This window comes from Achroia grisella, unplaced genomic scaffold (genome assembly GCF_030625045.1).
Source record: "Achroia grisella isolate CSIRO2021 unplaced genomic scaffold, CSIRO_AGI_Agris_v1 utg779, whole genome shotgun sequence".
Classification (NCBI taxonomy): domain Eukaryota; kingdom Metazoa; phylum Arthropoda; class Insecta; order Lepidoptera; family Pyralidae; genus Achroia; species Achroia grisella.
Window position 1 is genome coordinate 2743841 of NW_026713019.1, and position 20076 is coordinate 2763916.

At 32.3% G+C, this 20076-nt stretch overlaps 2 protein-coding genes across 2 annotated transcripts in view; one reads left to right on the top strand and one right to left on the bottom strand.

The window, feature by feature from the left end:
• Positions 1-347: 347 nt before the first annotated feature.
• LOC131850674 (putative fatty acyl-CoA reductase CG5065) lies at positions 348-15098 on the bottom strand. The gene is made up of 10 exons (XM_059200976.1): positions 15014-15098; positions 10024-10135; positions 7873-8064; positions 6321-6443; positions 5469-5654; positions 4230-4425; positions 3371-3569; positions 2774-3013; positions 2021-2278; positions 348-1312 (listed from the first exon to the last, which is right to left on the bottom strand). The coding sequence occupies exons 3-10, from the start codon at positions 8062-8064 to the stop codon at positions 1153-1155; spliced, it is 1554 nt and encodes a 517-aa protein (XP_059056959.1). The 5' UTR covers positions 10024-10135; positions 15014-15098; the 3' UTR covers positions 348-1152.
• A 4231-nt stretch (positions 15099-19329) lies between these two features.
• The window catches only part of LOC131850678 (NAD(+) hydrolase sarm1), a 79243-nt gene continuing 78496 nt past the window's right edge, over positions 19330-20076 (top strand). Inside the window, exon 1 of the mRNA XM_059200980.1 lies at positions 19330-19867. Within this exon, the coding sequence (XP_059056963.1) occupies positions 19330-19867 (538 nt within the window). The remainder of the gene's footprint in view (positions 19868-20076) is intronic.

A 20076-nucleotide genomic window follows, 5' to 3' on the forward strand; every position in this document is an offset into this window, starting at 1 on the left:
AAAACTTATTTACGTAAATAAATATTTAGTATTACTCAAAATAACTACTATACATATATATATATATATACAGGCACATAGTAAAAAACTAAACATTTATATTTTTTCATTTATATTTAGGTATTATTTTCTGAAATATATATTAATATACTCATTAGTAATAATGACGTTAATTATCTAAGTAAGCTAGAACTCACGATCGTGATATGCACTTTGTATATAAACTTGGTTTGGTATAGCAATTTTTTATTATTTTTTAATAATGTTTAAAACACGAGAGTTATTTCAGCATAAACACGAAAATATATTTAATATAAAAGAAAAAAAATTTTTTGAAAGGGTTAGTGTACTATGGAATTGTCTGAAACCATAACACATAGCAGTGATTCCGGTGATTGATTAAGATAATCACACACGTGTACAAATTTTACACTCTCTCTTTATAATATTAATGTACATTAAATTGTATTTACTAAAAAGACATAGTGAAAGGGTCTGTCTCGTCAAGCGTGGGAATGCAATACAGTGTATGAACTATCTATGGCAATATCTTTATTAATACTGCATGAATTGAAATGAAACAAAAACAAGTGTAATATAGTATATAAGTTTATTACAAACAGCACCATATAATCGCATTGAGAAAATAATACATTGGTATAGTATAGAGAAAAACACATTAATGAAGTCCCAATAATATACTGCGTACTTTTTATTTTACATTAAGAAGATCTGTACTATAATTACTGGCGCAAGGAGTTAGGTAAACTAATTAGTATATAGTTATATAGTAGTTGCACAGTCGGAACTTAGACAATTATGAGATCCAAGAAATCAGTTTGTGCCCAATCTAAAATATTCACACTTGATCTTATATTACATGATCAGCCCAATATTGAATGTAAACTTTCATTAATGTCTATACTTCATTAATCTCAAAAACATAATATTGTAAATAAAAACTTAATAAAACAATGATTTTTATTAGCCAGTATAATATGTAGAATAAGTTGTCTCTATTCCTTTAAGTTACAAATCTAATATAACTAAAAGTATAATGTAAAATAATACTAGACCAGGTACATAAGTTAGAAATATTAACAATGTAAAATTATAACATTTCTTATTATAATTTTTTATCTGTATTTCTGTTCACTGGTCATTAAAAACGACTTTACCGACAAATGGCAAATGCCGGACGAGCGGTCCGCCGTAGGAAAGAATGTCTCGTAAGAAACCCGAGTATGACGCCATCCAGGATACCAGAAACAAATAAAAGAACACCGAAACAAGTTGGTCGAGAACGTACAGACTGAAACAAAATATTAAATCGTATTTAAATGCATATCTGACACATTCAATAATATTTTTAAAGACGTTTATAGTCTTTAAACAATGAGGACAATTAACTGGGAGCTCTTTGTATAAAAATATTACCTATTACATTTTATTATATAAAACTAATCAAAGTTTTAAATACAGCGATATTATGTATTAGTAGTTTCTGAAATATAAGAGCGACAAACAGTTTGACTGGGTTCAATTCTTACACATTATAAATATTCATATCAATTAGGTAACTGCTTGGATTCGATGTTTAATGCATGTATTTATACAATATATTTAAGATATCGAAGATTATAGAAGTATCAGTTGTCTGTCTGTCATCATCAGCAATCACCAAAAAAATACATGGCGTAGTGTAAGTTCTCCAAGAAAAATATATTACTAACTGTATCCCCTGAATCCATCCCCATTAATTTGAATAAACAGTTTCCTGTATATCAACAAATATGTAGGTAGTTAGAAGCAGAGAGATTTTTAGTAATTGTCAGATTGATCTCTACGCGGTCCCTCCTGGAAACAAACCTGGTGAATTCCCCAAAATGCACTGACTGATCTGAGAGTATGGTCATCCTATCAGCCTCCACCGATACCCCAGCGTATGCCGTTAGCGCAGATGGGTACACCATATTATAAATCACTTAGTTAAATATATTAGTAGGTCTAATTTTCTTACATATTGTTTTGCAATCTTGCTTTAGGTAGATTTTCCAGCTTTTCTTTCAAACAATACAGTTTTCCGCCAATGATACAACTTTCGATATATGGCTCATCTTCTATAATTGTTAAGTCCAACGGGAATAGTTGGGTGTCCACGTGGTTCAAAGAGGGAGCCAATGCCTTATAGTTGTGTGTATCGAACCACCACTCTCGAGTCGTGAAGTATTGTAGGACGTCTAAACCAACAGATATGCGGTTTTGGATGCGGACCATGCTGTAAAATCAATTTCAGTATATAAATAATACAGTATTTACGTACATACTTTAAGAAACTTTTTAGTTTTAGTTTTAGTTACAGAAATATTTAAACCCTACATTGATGAATGCAGTTAACATTGATTCAGATAAGTGAGAATAATTTCTATATATATTTTGAAAAAAAAAAGCAAATGCAAACAGGAATTTAAAATAGAGTTTAACCGTTACATGCAATCAATAAATCATGGTAAACTTAATTGTTTTTTTTTAATTTTTTGCAATATTTTCTCTTACTTATTTTTTACTTATAAAAAAGTTTTTTTGTATCTCTAATTAGATGACTGATGCAGCAAAGGACATAAAATAAAACATACGACTTAATATTATGGAAATCTCCAACATTTGTTCTAGGCAACATTTAAGAGAGATGGAATACCAATATGCTTTAGTTATTGTTTTTAAAGAGACAGAGAGAGAGGGATAATATAATTTTGTAATATGAAAAACTTACAATCTCTTCTGTCTAAATATGAACATCAGGAAATCTATGAAGTAAGCTGGTACAATATGGTAGAAGAATACACAGAGGCTGTGTATAAACTTGTTACTTCTTATATTTCCATTTGGGTACCACAAGGGTCCTTCGAACGGATAATTCCGAATAGTGTTTTTTCCTATGTCCAGGATATCCTTCCATGTTGTATTCCTGTCATCTCCACTAGTTAGGTTATAAACGGGGATCTCTAGGGGCCTGTGAAATAGTACTATTATTATTTTTCTAAATAGAATGACAAACAATACTAATAGTAAGGGAAGAAGTGATGAGGAGTTATGCCTATGACAAGTTATGTCATTTCACAAAATAATTCGGATTTTTCCTTGAGCTTTAAAGGGTTTTAACAATAATTATATTTGCAGTCAGCAGTATATCATCTACAACTGGTCCCTATCGGCCGTCATATTTGCGCTTACTCTCATTTTATATAACACATATACTTTTTCACACAGTCCATCTATCTTTTTTCGGTCATCGCTCCCTTTACATTCATCCACGTTCATATTAAATACCTTCATCGAAACATGATCTTCGTAATATCATAAAAAATACCTTTCAGTCATAGTTCCAATTCTGAATGCGATGACAATAATTGCATTAATTGCGCTATCCACTGGAATGACCTCCGCATGGCACTGGCCGTAACAATGCATGGATCTGATGACCCCCTTTCCAGCTCCCACCATTACACCGACGGGCCCATTTAGGTTATCCACCCAGCCAGGTAATGGTTCCCTATACGACGGTGTTACTGGAATTGACAGCATTTGTGTTATTATTGACATTCATAGGAGGTCAATGGTAAGAATATCAAACTATAAATAATTAATTTAAATAATTGAAGTTGTTTGTGACTAAGTTATAGTTATATAAAAGAGATCACCACGTTACCACGTTTTATTTGTAATATTGAGTTCTCCACGTTTCAGTCGCTGCAACCCTAATATTGTGTAAACTTAAGAGCAGCCCTTAAGTGGTAAATTATGTGTCGGTAGCAGCAATAAGAGTAATCTTATTGCTATTACCGAAACTCGTTCAAAAATACATTCTCTGATTTCATTAGATTTATTAATATTTTGGTAAAATCACGTTATTCTTTAATATTACGTATAAATAATAAAAGCATCAAATTTAATGGCATGACTTAATGGTGCATGATTACTGCAGCCGATAGCAATCATAGGATTATTGCGAAGATTATAGATATTAGTGCAATGGTAGTAACTTTAAATACATTATAGGAGTCAAAATATTATTAGTAATTCCTCCATGATAGTTAGTTTATCTGTAAGTGTAATACAAATATTGCTAGATATAGACGAGTAAACAAACGAACTGTTAAAAACACAGAACTATTGCGTTTAAAATTATTTTCAGTTAATATTAAGTTTGATAAGCAGTATAACTTTACCAATGCTCGGTCGTACAACAGTTGCCGGAAGCTGAGGGTAGCTGTCTCTCACTAGTGCTTCAGCCAGGCGTTTAGAGTACGTGTAGGAGTTAGGGTGTTTCTGATACAGGGATGAGGTAAGCAGGTTCATTTGCTTGTCGGTGAGCCAGTTAGCTGCGCGGAGCACCTCGTGGGGATCTGCTGGGGGATCGTGCACCTAGAGGATATATAAATTAATTTATACATTAGATATTGAAGTTTATTAATGTTTGGACTGTGCTAAGAATCGAACCCGCGATCATCGGAAGTAAAACGATGTACTAAGCCGCTAGACCACTGAGGCCGTCTTAGGTATGAAACTATTATAATTAAATGGCAAATCTATTACTTAGCATCGTTACATAAAATAGTGTAGAGGTAAAACTAAGTCTAAACAAATTCCAAAAGTATATAATACAGCATAAAGCAATTAGTCAAACCACAACAATTAACATTGTTGGCAGCTTTAGAAAAACGTAAATTGTTCTAAAACAGACGTTTGGTAATTGTCTTCTGACTAAAAAAGTATATGTGCCTATTGTCACTGATTCAATAGAAGATATTGTACCGTACAAGAACAGTTTATCAAAGTAATATGAGTGTTTTGACGACGACAAACATGTCTGGCGTTAATAACTTACACAAAGATTTCTCTTGTAAGTAATGAGTACCTACATACACGTAAAATTTTAAAACATACGACTTTTATGTCTATTCTAATATTATTAATGAAAAAGAGTAGATTGTTTTCGTATTTACAATGGATAAACTATAAAATAATCAACCAATTTTAAAAATTTCTCCTTTCTCCATTTGACAGGTACGATATTCCAAATTTTGTGTAAAAATATACAAAACTCTCAAAGTTAGGAGCAACCAAGCGAAGCCGTATTGGACCGCTAGTATTTAATATATCCACATGCAAAATTAGCATAAGGACTTTACTAAGTTCATCTGATTGTTAATGATATTAAAGAAAAAAGAGAAATCGCTAGTCAGATTCGAAAAAAATGAGCTATAGAATGCTAACTATAGAGTTAATATGTATAGTAAGAAAAAACTGATTAAAAATTGATCAGAGTGATTTTCATAAAAACTGAATTCCATCGAACACTTTAAGCGCTTTTTATGTAAAATGTACTGCATATATAAAATGTAGCTACCTATCTATGTGAATGTAAACCGATAATTGTAAAAAGTTACTTCAATTGTTTAACTTACTTTCTCTGCAAGTCGATGATAGTCGGGGTAACAAAAAGCTGTGGAAAGATGCACAAAGGCCGCCAGGTTTTTCATATTCTTTGCCACTTCTATAACTCTCAGCGTACCCTTGGTGTTCATGTCCAAGCCCTCCTTGAGAGGAGCTTCCAGACGCAAACTGGCTGCGAAATGGAATATTACGGATACCTGTAACAATGTTATTCTTATTTAAAATTGTTTTATTATTTTATTGTTTGTTAATTGTTATTTCAATGGTAAATTTTAAAAATAAATAACAGTTGACTTTGTTGTCTGTTATTCTCCACTGTGCCTATTATAAAACTGGATGGTGGGGTTAAAAAAATATAACACGAGTCAGCGCACAAATGCTAGTAATAATCCCACTGCTCGATCATCTTTTAAACTCACTTTTAGGCAAGGTCTTAGAAGTTGACCTTTTCACAGAAGTTCATAAATAAAATTAGAACGTTTTTAAATAATATCTGTAATAAGTATTAATAATGTCTGTTGTATAATTAATATTTAAAAAGTTTTAATACGTAAACGATTTTTATATTTAAAATGTAAATAAAATAAGAGAATGAGTGATGGACAGAAGTGTGTGGTCTCCCAACACACTTCTGTTCAGGAGTGGCTTAGAGAGAGAAGGGGCGTTTGTGGGAGACAAATATAAAGACGGCGAAAAAAGGATTAATACGTGTATGTACTTTGTGATATTAAGCGAACAAAGAGTAATAGTCACCAGCAGCCAGCAGTCAGCACGCACAAAATTATTCGTGGTGAAGCCACCAGCCAGTTTAATTATCTTAATATTAGAACTATAAAAGTTGTGTTTTATGTATAGATAGATACCTCACTATATAATTCATTGAGCGATTTCTCCTCGATTCCAAGATTATCATATAGTATATCACCACTGACTGGTATCAGCTTCTTCATAACATGTGGTTTCTCATCTCTTATTCTTGAAAACAACTGAAAGAAATAATAATCATAATAATTGTACACATACCAAGGTAGAACTTAAATAAATCGCATTTTACAAATAGGTGAGAGCGAGACTCTTACCTACTTTCGCCGCAAAGCAACTTGTTTTTTAAGCTGTTTCAGTTAAAGGGTGAGATAAGTCTAACAAAATCTTAGTGCTCTAGAATAGCAACGCGGCGTCACATGATAATGAGATGTCCGTAGGGCTGTTCATGTATAAAGACGACTGTTACCACTTAGGTAGGCCATCAGCTTGTTTGCCATTCATCCTTACTTTTTTACTAATATTACAAATGCGAAAATAACTCATGGCTGTCTGTCTGTCGCGCTTTCACGCTAAAACTACTAAACAGATTTGAATGAAATTTGGTACACCGATAGTTTAGACCCTGAGAAAGGACACAGGCTACTTTTTAATGCGAAAAAATATGTAAGGAGAGATGAAGCTGGAAGCTCGAAAGTTATTTTTAGGGTGTTGATTAAATATAAATAAATATGACATTCCAAATTTCTAAAATCTTTACCCTTGAGGGGATAAAATATAACAAAATGGGCGATGAAAGTTTGTATGAAAATTCATCATTATTGAACCTAGAAATCGTTCTAGGTTCAAAAATGATGAATTTCCATTATTTTACAAATACACAAAATTATTTTACAAATAGCACATGCAGGATATCGATCCTGCATGTCCTATTTGTAAAATAATTTTCCTAAATAATGAAAAATGCCATTCAAGTTGTATTATTCCACGCGTACGGAGTCGCGGCTTCGTCCGCGTGGAATAGTGACCTTAGATAGCTAGTATAGATATATACAATTACATATCAGAGGGTAGAAAGGTGTCAACCGTCAGCTTGAGATTACGCCCGCGATTTAATCTGCGTAACCGTGACCAAGATAAAAGAAGTAGCGTATGTCCGTCTCCATTCTGAACGCTATGTATGACAATTTTTTTATGATTGGTTAAGCTGTTAAAGAGTCAAAAATATATAATAAACAAACAGAAACAAACTCGCTTTCGCATATTACTCGCTAATAATGTAGCTCTTTATGACTGAGTTTTTTAATAGGTATTGTAGTTATTATAATTTTAGCACTGTTACATATGTTTATGATGTGTTCTCTACTCAACATTACATTTTGTTACTGGTGTCCTTACTAGGTCATTGTAATGGACTGTATGAAGGACATCCAGTTATATTACATAGATAAAAATGTTGTTTAAACTATTAATTCTAGACTAAAAAATAAAACAATTATGATATCAAGAAAACAATAATATAAGAGCTTGTTTTCACTACTTATACTCTAATAATTTCAATATGTATCAACACTCAACGATCAAATCAGTGCAATGCACAGTGCATTACATTGAGCATTGGTATACATTGCAAAATGTCCTCGTTACACTCACTGGCAATTTCCACATGTCTTCGATGCGTGACTCCGGCGATTTCCCGCGTTTGCTACGGATGAGGCCGTATATGCAGCCAATGTCTGGAACACTGTACAGGAGCTTCTCTATGAGGACCTTCCCCATAAGACCTGAGGCCCCGGTGATGAGTACTTTGCGCCCTCTATACCATTCATTTACTTCTGACGTCATCTGAATGAAATGTTAAAAAATATGTAACTTAAATGCACATGAATTCTATTGCAGATTTTAGCAATGTTTACATTTACCTATACGCATGTATAAAGTTTATTTTGTAAGTGCAATAAATGTTGCAGTCATAATTTGATTATTTGTAGAATATTATGATTACAGTTTAGACATTCAATTTACAGTTACAATTTACAGAGACAATAATAGTTTGGTTGAGGTTGATTTTCTAGCTGTTTTCCGTCTTTGATTGTTTTTTTTTTTTGAGATAAAAGATTGAGTATACTCATCCTTATACAACAATCTATCTTCATGCCTAATTTCGACAGAGATTTTTATGTTAAGTCGAGAAAAGATAACAAACAGTTGGACAGGCAAACATATGCACATTTATTACTACTCCATAATACTGGTATGGAAGGTAAAAATACCATCAATAAACAAATGCTTTTGAACATAGTACGCAATGCTTTTTAACCCCTAACAATAACATAGTTGCTTTATTTGTTAGAGGAATTGTTTGATGATGTTATTGCTTCTGGTAAATACTTTACTAAATGTGTCTATAAGGACTAAAAGCGTTCTAGAACACTGCCCTGAGAAATACCAATAAATTTCTTACTTGAGTATGTTTCCCTACAATTGTGTTAAATCTTTCAAGGCCTCTATACCTATACTAACTATTTTAAAAATAAGCAAATAGATCAACAGTAAATAATAAAGCTTATGCTTTATAATATCGTATATAGCTTAGTAAGCTATATATAATGCTTTATTGTTTACCTATATTTATTATTATACTTTACTTTACTTTTTTTCATATATTATATTATATGAATAATTATAATATAATTATATGAATTTTAATGAGACTAATAATTTATTTTTATAAACTACATTTATATTACATAGCTGTCATAATTAAAATTAATACTTATTCTTAGGAATAAGTATTAATTTTAGCACTAATATGACCTAAGCCTAACGTCACTGTGTATTATCAAACAGATGTAAATGTCTATATGTGTTATTAAGTAAAGTTAATTATTTCACACTTTTGATATAACTTATATTATATAGATAAAAATAGAAATAATCTTTATTCAAATAAACCTAATATAAACATTTTTGAACAGTCGTATTTCTTTCTGATTTTACAACTCTTTCGAAAGACTCATCCCATGAACAATTGAGCAAAAATGATGCGTATATGAGATCTTAAAGACTATATTAAAATGCCATATGTCTGTCGTCTAACGATTTCTCTTATAATAAAATATTGAATATAGTATAATGCTGACGCGATGGAATTGGTAATGAAATCGAAAAAAACAAATTGTAATATTTTCCCTACTTATTACATTGTCGATAGTTTATTACAGAGATATGTAGTGTATTTACATTTATTGTTTACTTTTAATCATAAAATTGATTAATATTTTTCGATAAGAGATTACGATTCTAAAATTCACATTTCTTTTATGTATCGTAGTCTCAAAAATAAATTAGGAAGTAACTTACTAAAAAGTCGTTTCTTAAAATTGTATTTAGGTAATGTATTTAAAAATATGATATAATCATAATATTGTCAATGTATTCAGTTAAAGTAGTAAATAAAAATAATGAATTAGAAAATTTACTATTTTAGAAAGTAAATTAAGATAAATCTAACGTTGGTATTGGCATAAATACATGCTCAAACGCATTTCACAGGAGACTAGTCCTTAGTCCCGCTGATGAAATTGCTAAATTTTGACATATTCTAGAGTCCTTCGGACTTGTTGTAGCTTCAAGATTTTCTATGCGTTATGCAAGTACAGTGAGAAAACATTACGAGGATGTAATCTCGCGCACAATCTTCGTTGCAGTTATGTGGTCAGAGGTGTGGTAAATACGTAGTTACGTTAAGATGCAGATACGTACTATGTTGCAGGTACAACGTCTAGTAGAATGTTATTTTACCTTGGAGACTAAGTTCTATTAGTAATTACTCCTGTGAGTGTACTTCAGATTGATGGTTCGTTCCCGATGATGTACTCGTCAAACCAAAGACTTGCTGGTTTCACTCCAACCTCTGCAAGAAGTATATGTAAGGTTTTTATAAAATTATAATGCACGTATTGAGTAAGTTATTTTCATGATATACTATAAGACTAATTGCTGTTTAATTAATATTGAAAAATATTTACAGGTGTACTCAACTTACGTGGGCTTAGATATTGTTAGACATATTTCTGTCATCAAGCAATTATCCTTATGATAACCCGTGTTACGGTTCATAGAGTGATAAAGAAATTACATACTTAGTAGTACACAAGTACACAGTACACAGTAGGTCCGTAGTTCTGTTTATATTTATAGGCATAGCAACAGATACCAATCTCTATTACATCGGTTTACAATTAAAAATATATAGTTCGATCCCAGTCACGTAAACATTGCAACAATTTTAGTACTTGAATATACTCGTATTTATAAACAACTTACGCAAAACTCCTTTTGATCCTGTAGTAAGTGGGCATATTGGTATGTTAGTTAAGTAATCATAGTAAACGTGAATACAACCTATCCGGTTTATAGAAATACACTTTTGCTCGTAGTTAAATATCAAATGAGTGAACTAACAAGTTTCCTATCGTCTAACAAGTTTCAATCTAGCAAATAGATAGGAAAATACTGGATACCATAACAAGAAAATAAGATAGAAGTAACAAGCTACAGTGCAAAGATAAACATCATCATCAACATCAACATTTTGTCTATTGAATTCTTAATCAATAGACAAAATGTTGAAACTCAATATATTTTATATATAATATGGTAATGGTTCTTGGAACTAAAATATTACTTCGTTCGTAGCTGCAATTTACTAAATGCTATATGACATTAAATCGAAGGCGATGTTGTCATCTCTATGATGTGTGTTATCCCAAACGAAATGCTTGAAGTTGGTTATGTGGCGAAAACTTAGAGAAAACAATTTGAGATACGTATGACGTAACATATTTTCCTGTTCAGCAACCTTGTATTCCGTCTTTCTCCTTAGACCAACACGCGCGCAGTATCTTACGTACTCGGTTGTTAAACAAATATTTGGATATACCGCTACGCCTTCGCCTCATTTCATGCAAAATGCTGTCGTTTTTATAATTACTAATTGCTTTGATCGTCCGAACAATCCAATCGTCAAATAAAGACGCATTAATAAAGAATTGTGTGGAGAAGAACTATTAAATTTCGATTATAAATTTGATCTTCTTACCATTCATATTCATAGCCGTTTTTGGATTTATGGACATTGGCAATAGTATTTTACGATACTACCGTATGATAAATTAGTGCCTATTATTTTAGACCAATCCTACAAATTCTCTTCCGTCGTGTCTTCTCCGAATTTTATTTATTTCAAACATGCTAAGTAGCTAAAAGTTCATGAAGTTTCTTGGATGCTCAACTAGGTTTTTTTAAATAACTGTAATGGTAAATAACTTAACGGTCGACTTAATAAAAAAATGGTAACATTTTACTGTAGACAAACAGCACCTTAAAGTTTTGAATATAACTACTGGTGTATCCTCTGAATTTATAACTCTGGTCATTTATAGACATTGCTGATGATCAAGATAATATGCAGCCCATGCAATGCTGGATATACACCAATTTCACTGCCATATGCGGCTTTTATAATTAACCGTCGAACATCACGAAATCGAACGATTTTATCGTCGCGGTTCAATAGAGAAGTAAATTAATAATGCAGTTGTATGAAAACACTTTAAAAATTCCTTCGACGGCCTACTACGAGGGGGCACGCTACAATAATATAGTGTGATGAATATGTCCATATTTTTCTAACCAAAACACATCTAGCAAGCTCCAGTTTGCGACAAAAATACGCGAACGACTTTATCTCCCGTGTCCGCATAGTTCACCGGAATATCTGTTGTTGTTATTTAGCACACCGCTTTGCTTCCGATGGTCGCGGGTTCGATTTCTTGCACAATACAAACAATTGTATACATGAGTATGATTGTTTGTAACGTTCTGGGCGTTTTCTATGTATATTATTCACAAATAAAAATATGTAAGCACTTATATCAGTTGTCTAGCACTCTAGCCCATAACACAAGCTCTGTTTACCGTAGGACTAGATGGTGCTGTGTTAATTGTCCCGGGTTACTTATTTATTTATTTATATGATGATCCATTACTTAAGTGAATGCTTATAAAGTAGAATTACCTGTGTTCAATTAGCATAACTTGCGCATAATTTTTTCGTCAGATAAAGAACCATTTTAAGGGGGTCTTCCTATGTGATGGGTTGAAAAAATCGATTTTTTTTTTCATAAATTGCTCCCTTAACATGTCTAGAATACGGTAGTAAAGCGATTTTAGAAAATTCGAAGTCGTTTTAAAGATACAGCAGGTAAAAGAAAGAGCGGTTCGGAGCGGTGAGTTGGCAGTTAGAGACCGGGCCTATTGTGTACCGTCGGCTTTATACCTGGCCTCCCTTTTATTAATATATTTGTTTATACAAGTTTAGACACGTTTCTACAGACTTCGGGCTGTTAAAAAGGATAAAACCAATAAAGGAATAGGAGGAAAAGGAGCAGGTAAACTTACTGATAAAGTTATCCAAGAAATTACAAAATTCTACGGATTAGCAATTCGACGCCATCCAGATTCGCTTGAAGATATGAGAAAGGAAGTTTGGGCAACGTACTATCACAAATGTTCTTCTGATGAAAACCCTCAGCATCAATTTTGTCCAGAAGGCGAAGACAGTTGGTGTAAATGGCGTAAGGCTGAAGCTAATAATGAACTGGACCAATTTCATCACGATAAACCACCTCTAATTCCGCAAGTCCAAGAAGCTATCAAACCGGTTTTCGAAGATTTATCGAAAGACGAATTATTAATTCGTTGTTTAGGAGCAGAGACACAAAACAATAACGAATCTTTGAATCTTTGATTTGGACTTTCGCTCCTAAACATCTTCATTCTGGTCCCAAAGTTGTTGAAATTGCTAGCTACTTAGCAGTTATTATCTTTAATGAAGGTTTTCAAGGTATTTTAAAAGTTATGTCGATTATGGGATGCCCTGTTGGTCGTGAAGCCCAAGCGTATGTTGAGAAACGGGATGAAAAGCGAATCTTACGCTCTGAGCGGTGCGTAAGTGATGTCGTTAAACAAGCCAGGATTGACTCAAGAGCTGAACAATCTGCTTTAAAAGAGTTTCACGAGGAAGAGGAAGGAATACTCTATGGACCAGGCATCGCCGATTGAGAGTAAGTTGATATTTTAATAGTTTTTAACGGACTTGAAACTTTAAACGCGTTTTTCTCAAAACTGTGTTTTTCAAACTTTCCTCCATTGTATCTCAGAAACGGCTGGACCGAATTACTTGAAATTTACAGGGCACACTCAATATATGTAAACGCATGGAATGAACTATTATCAATCGAAAAATTTCAAAACTTCGATTTTTTTATAGCAAAAAACAAAAAAAAAAACGCCTAATTTGCAACTTTTATTTCAAATGTCTATCAAAAATCCAATTTTTTTTATATTCATTTGATTATAGGTCATTCCGTGCTTTTAAGCCTACAAATTAAAACGCCGTTTTTTTTTTTTTCAGATAAGCCGATCAGCCGGAATCGTGGAGGAAGTGGGAGCTCTTTTTTTCGAGGCGGGGGTGTTCAGAGCGCTGTAACTCTAGTTTGACTGAATATTTTTAGCTGAAATTTTATATTTATACTGTCCAAATATGTGTTCATAAATGATAAAAAACTTGAAGCTCTAAATATTTACTGGTCGTAGAAAAAAAATCCTAAAATATCCCTAAAAAACAGGCCGTCACATAGGAAGACCCCCTTAAACTGGTTTATGACGTGAATGCAGCGATCCTAAATACGAGTATGCGAGTGAATTGATTCACCTGCAACTGTACTTACGTACAGGTTTCATGGTAAGTGGTTATATTGATCTGTACTATTATTATGAAGTTGAATAATATATTTGTTTGTTTGGTTAAACACGTTAATTTCAGGAAAATTCTTGTAGTGTTGGAGAGTTTATTATCAAGAAACTCTATCTCTACATGTGAGGGAAACAAAGTTGGGCAGGTCAGCTAATAAGGATATAGAATACATATACATACACATAACATTACTTTCTGTAACACATGCATGTAATAGTTGTTATACAAATATTTATTATATTGATTAAAATTCGGTTAACGAATATTGGTAAAGTGATTAATTTCAAATTTGCTGATTGTTTTTAAATACTAATATTTTTATTATTAGTTTTTAAAATATGTGTTAATAAATAATAATAAAAGTGAAAGGGAGTTTGTTTGCTACCTTAATTCCAACTTGAAATATGGAATAAAAACATGAAGGTTGCGAAGGGTATTCGAGATGCTTAAGGACATATTTATCCAAGACAATCCAAATACAATTAAAATAATATTTTTGTAACTATTTGGTATTACCAAAAAAATCTAAAACCATTATATTTTAATAAAGCTGAATTCAAATTCAAATTCATCAAATGTCAAAGAGTTGCGTTGACTACGACGTCGTAGTTTACAGTGAGTGTATTTCAGTAATATTTTATATAATTTATTTAAAATATTACTTCTAAATTAGGTATACACTTGTGAAAATTGAACTATTATTGTATATCGCTAAATAATTTAGACACGCATACTGATTATACTATATTGATATGTAAGGCAAAGTTTTCTTTTTCCACTCAAAACTTATTATATAAAACTTTAAAAAAAAATTAACCAAAGCCTAATTATTTACGGCAATAGTCGTTACGCTTATGAACTTTAAATAATTAATAAAACGCAAGATATAGAAATTGTTACTAAAATATTTTTACACTTAGTAATTAATATTGAACGTGAAAACATATATTTAAAAAGTGAAAACTGGCTCACCGTAGTATCCATTTACAGTGCTGCAACCGTCAAGAACGCGGCAGGTTCGCGGCAGCGCGTGCGCAACCAAACTGACTTGTTGTATAACAGTCGACAGTGCAGCGCATGGATGAGAATGCCTGCAGGCTTTGCATGTCGATAAAATTCATACTTTTTTCTTGCTCAAACAAAGGATGTAAATATTACGCCAACTGATGTTCGGTAATTCAAGTAGGTACTTAGCAATAAATATACTGAAAAAGTGAAAATATATCACGTAATGATTACGCAGGTCGGTAGAGTTCCGTAATTTTGATCAAAACTATTTCTCAGTTTCATAGCGCATACTTGGTATAGAAAGATGACATGTACAAATAGTAATTAATTTCTACATCTGTCTAAACTGCTTAGGAATATCAGGTGGGAGAGATCAAGATCAATCTATCATGAAGTATCATCTATCATCCTTATTTTCGAATCCCTGTAATACCTACGTTGACAATGTTTAGTACTAAATCTTACTAGACCATCTACTGCCTGTTCTGTTTGCTGATAATTAGACTTTTTAGTTGTGAGTGTAGGATACATTTACATTATTTGTCTCTATCGCTGCTTCCTCCCATAGATTAAAAACTATAACACGTATTATTTAACACTTTATTAGTAAACCAAATAAAGAAACCACGAAGTTGGGAAGTAATCTATATTGATATAGATACTAAGTAGATATCTTGATGACTCTTTTAAGAGTAAGGAGTGAGTCAAATTAATCTTGGAAATCACGGGTAATAAATTAAAACCTTTGAAGCGAAACCACAGCGATTTCTTATATCTTCCTGCTAATGAATTATTTTACTAATTATTAATTTCACTTTTACAAATAGGCTGTCAAGATTGTGAGGATTATAACTTCTTATCTAAATTACTAGACAGTTTGTCGAAAATAAAGAGAATTTAGTTAACATTCACATGTAAACCAGACCCTCCTTTTGACTTATGTAAATTAATTCCATAAGAATTTCATTTCCATTTCATTTTTTACTTTCCATAATAATTTCATGTAAACCATATAATATATTTGCAACAATAGGACTTCCTAACTATATATGATTCACTGTCTGTCTGTCCAATATGATAGTGATGTCTTTGTCTCTATTTACTTCTTAATAGCTAAAGTATAAAATTGAAAAGAATTAAGAAATATCTTAAACTGAAATAAGACAAAAAAATAGTCAGCTTAATTAACGAATGAAGTTATCAAATCTCGTAACTATTTTCATTGTTTCATCTACCCGAAAACATATATAGATCTCAAATATAGGTAGAATATGTCGCGTTCCTAATGGATACATCTTTGTAAACTATACGGCGAACTAAGAAGCATGTTTTGAGTAGATTCTGATCCTTTCCCACTTTTCCTTTTCCTAACTAGGTACCTACATTGAACTATAAAGACGATTGCCTCTGTAACTTTATGTTCTGTATGGTTCTAATCTACATTTAAGAAAGTAAGGGATTGAAATAGTAACCCCACTGCTATCAATTTGGTAGCTTTGGTAACCATCGCAGTTAATTCGTGGTGATGAGCTAATTGGCCCAACTTCAGGTTCATCCTATCATCCTTCAGCTTCATCCTTACCGCGCCAGTAGGTATATACCGTTAGCGCAGGCGAATACACTATTCCATTATCATCCATTAAAAAATTTAAATAGGGGAAAGGGTTAGTAGGTTTGTTAGTAATGGATAAATAATAGACTAAAGCAATGTATCGAATTGACCTCCACACGGATCCCCCTGGAAACCATCGTGATAAATTCCTGGTGGATTTGCCACAATGAGCTGACTGATCTGATTTTATATACATCTTATCATCCTCCATTGATTCCCTACCAACATAAACCATTAGCGCAGCTGGGTTTCATTCCACCATTAAAAAAGTAGTTACTTAAATAACCAGGAGAATGCTTATTTTTAGAATTGACTGTTAAACTGTGCGTTTGTGCATGCAAATGTTGTAGTAAACGTCCCATAACACTTATACCATCAGTTCACAGACAAAAAAAGTTAATTTATATTGTTATTCAGAATGACATGCGTGCGAGTAGTAGGCAAAATAGATAATAGCACAGATAATATATTACATAATAATAGTAACTAGAAAATAGTAGAGCCGATACGTTGTTTTGCCATATAAAATAATCAGCTATCGTCCGCCGAGAGTAGAAAATTATTAAAGCATTATTATCGCTAGTAAAAAATGGGTGTTGTTGGTAGAAAGATGAAAATTTTGAGTATTTAACGACGAAAGCATAACAAATACATATAATATTTTTTGTTAAAAAAATACACAATAAAAATAGGAGTAGTAAAATAGTCAGCCGTACTGAATATACACATAAAATTTCATACGAAGAAGTTTCGGAAAGGTTTAGTTACAAACACTGAAACAAGAATTTTGTATATTACCACAGATAACATAATATTACTATAGATATAATAAATACACAGTTTACTTACTACAGTTGGTGATATATCTATTTGAAAGAGCCATCTTTAAGATTATGATAACATTACTACAGCATTGATATAGACAACATTTAGCAGCGTTATGGTAAAACGTTTGAGCTCTTGGCATACTTAATAATAATGTAATGTTTCACTAGATGGCGTGAAGGTGACTGTAACACTAATTATATTATCTGTGTATATCCGCGAGAATTTAATTATGAAAGCATGACTTCGTGTTCGGTATAACAATGGTTTATTCATTTTAAACCGATTTGAATATAATAAACAATGTTTAAAATGAATCTTACAAGTTACAATAATATTTATACAATATTTATAATAATTTTTATACAATATTAATAATATTATGTTACTTAGTGAAAACCTCGCCCAAATTGATTTATACATTTCTGAGATAACTCTAACAATACTTTTACAGATAAATACGTATAATTAATAGAATGCTTTCATTTTTAACATTTTTCAAAACTATATTTCATTATAATTTGTTCGATGTACTTGGATCCAATAAATATATTACTGAAACCGATTCACTTTGTAGAGATTATTGCGTCATCAGACAAACGGATCATCATCAGGTTCACGTATATTTGGAGTTCTCTGTACGATAAAATGCACATTTGCGTGATTTAATAATAATTGAATATTTACTCGAATATATCGAATATATCCATTCACTGAAGAAGCAAAGTACGTCGCGGATGTTACCTGCAACATCACACGATAATCGATAGGGCAGATGATATGATCACACCTTTTATCGCTTTTATAATAACAATAATGAGAAAGATGAATATCAAATTCATGAAAAATTGAAGTTGGCAATAATTGGCCTTGACTTACTTTGATTATTTATGGTTCTATTAATTTGTACTACGTGTTGGCAAATACAATGTTCCACCTGGGGATCTTATAGCTTATTTATAATTGTATAAAATGAAGTTTTCTACTCATCTAATCGGAAATGTGTTCATAATAGGTAATATTATTCGTTAAAATTGAAGCAAAATCAAACACTTAAAGTATTTTGTCACAATATTGAGTTTAGAATTGCTGGAAAAAAGAAAAAAGAACAGTTGGTACAGTATATGAAATAGGGTTTTAAAGGTAGTAGAAAAGATCGACAATGACATGTAAATAAAATTATTAATTTGATCGTTATACTTATAGGTGTCATGTTTCGCCAAGTGTCAATCTGAAGTCGCAAGCATAACAAGGTAAAGAGAAAGTTGGCCGCCCACAATTCACTGCTTCTTCGTATTTCGTGCAGTAAAGCTCTATCGTATACACATGTGCTTTTGCATTTAATTTGTGTAGTTGAGTTTAATGTGTATATAATTTTTTATAGTTATATAGTTTATACAGTTACATTTTTAAGGCAGTGTATTAAAGTCTTACAGTTTTATGATGGGGACCATTAGATAAATGGTGTGCATTGGTATTAAATTCACGAATAGCCGTCAACAATCTAGTTCGATCAACACTAAGCATATCAAGTACTTGAGGATCGTGTATCATAGATTATAATATGAATTTTATCGAAGATCTTGTCGTGGGCGAACCTGTGCTCAGTTAATCTTATTAAGCTGCCGTGTGTAACCAGAATATTAGTAAGTCGTTCGCGATCACCGGTGCTTGCCATATGATATATCATCTGGCTGTACCCGGCCTTGTTATTCAATATTGTCATTCGATCTGATATAATTTGATACGCATAAATCACGGAGCAAAATTACATTCAACGATACCAGGAATAGTAACTTCAGTTGGTCGCAATACTCATAAGAAAGAACACGAGGTGCAAGCAATGCGCCGCACGGAGCCATCATCGCCGCAAGGCGCAGGACGAGGGAAAAGCCTGATAGCTATGAGAACGAATCAGGCACAGCAACGAAGGATGCAAACCAAGAGTCAATTACCAAGGAGCTATTCATCGCCAGCACCAGATAATGATCTAGACAATACAACGTCTCAAAGCAACGCAATGAAAGGTTATGTAACCAGAAGCTTCTCATCTCCTGAACCTAAGTACGTTGATTATAGACGTAATTCTGATTCATTCTATAGACCAAAAACTCACGGCTCCAGGGGGGAATTAGATTCGGACTTTGACAATTTTGGACCGTTTGAAGAAGGTTTTATGGATATAGACGCGGACCAAGATGACAATGTTTTGGGCACCGTCAAAAGAAGCTCTGAGAAGAATACAGCTAAAAAAGTGGTAACGTCTTTGTTGCCTGGCAGTGGGTTACAAAGAATTTCGATTAGACCCATTTCTTCGAGTACTACTCAATCATTGCAAAGCGCTGGAGATGTCATGAAACAGATGCATAAAGAAGAGAAATGTAAGTATTTTAAAATATATATAAAGAAAACAGTACACATTTATAAATGATATTTACCACGATAATATAATTTAACAGCTACAGATACTATTCACAAACGTCCTGGTCACGGGTCGACCTCTGACGGATGTTTATAACAATATCGAAGTATCATGTTTATATAATGTTTACAATTGTAACTACCGTGAAATAAGTTTAAAATAAAGAAA

Coding starts and splice junctions, on each gene's coding strand:
- LOC131850674 (XM_059200976.1), bottom strand. CDS start 8,064: ATGACGTCAGAAGTAAATGAATGGTATAGAGGGCGCAAAGTACTCATC. Junction 6,444..7,872: donor AAGACATGTGGAAATTGCCA/GTGAGTGTAACG, acceptor TATTTCTTTCAG/TTGTTTTCAAGAATAAGAGA. Junction 4,426..5,468: donor ATCATCGACTTGCAGAGAAA/GTAAGTTAAACA, acceptor TATATCCTCTAG/GTGCACGATCCCCCAGCAGA.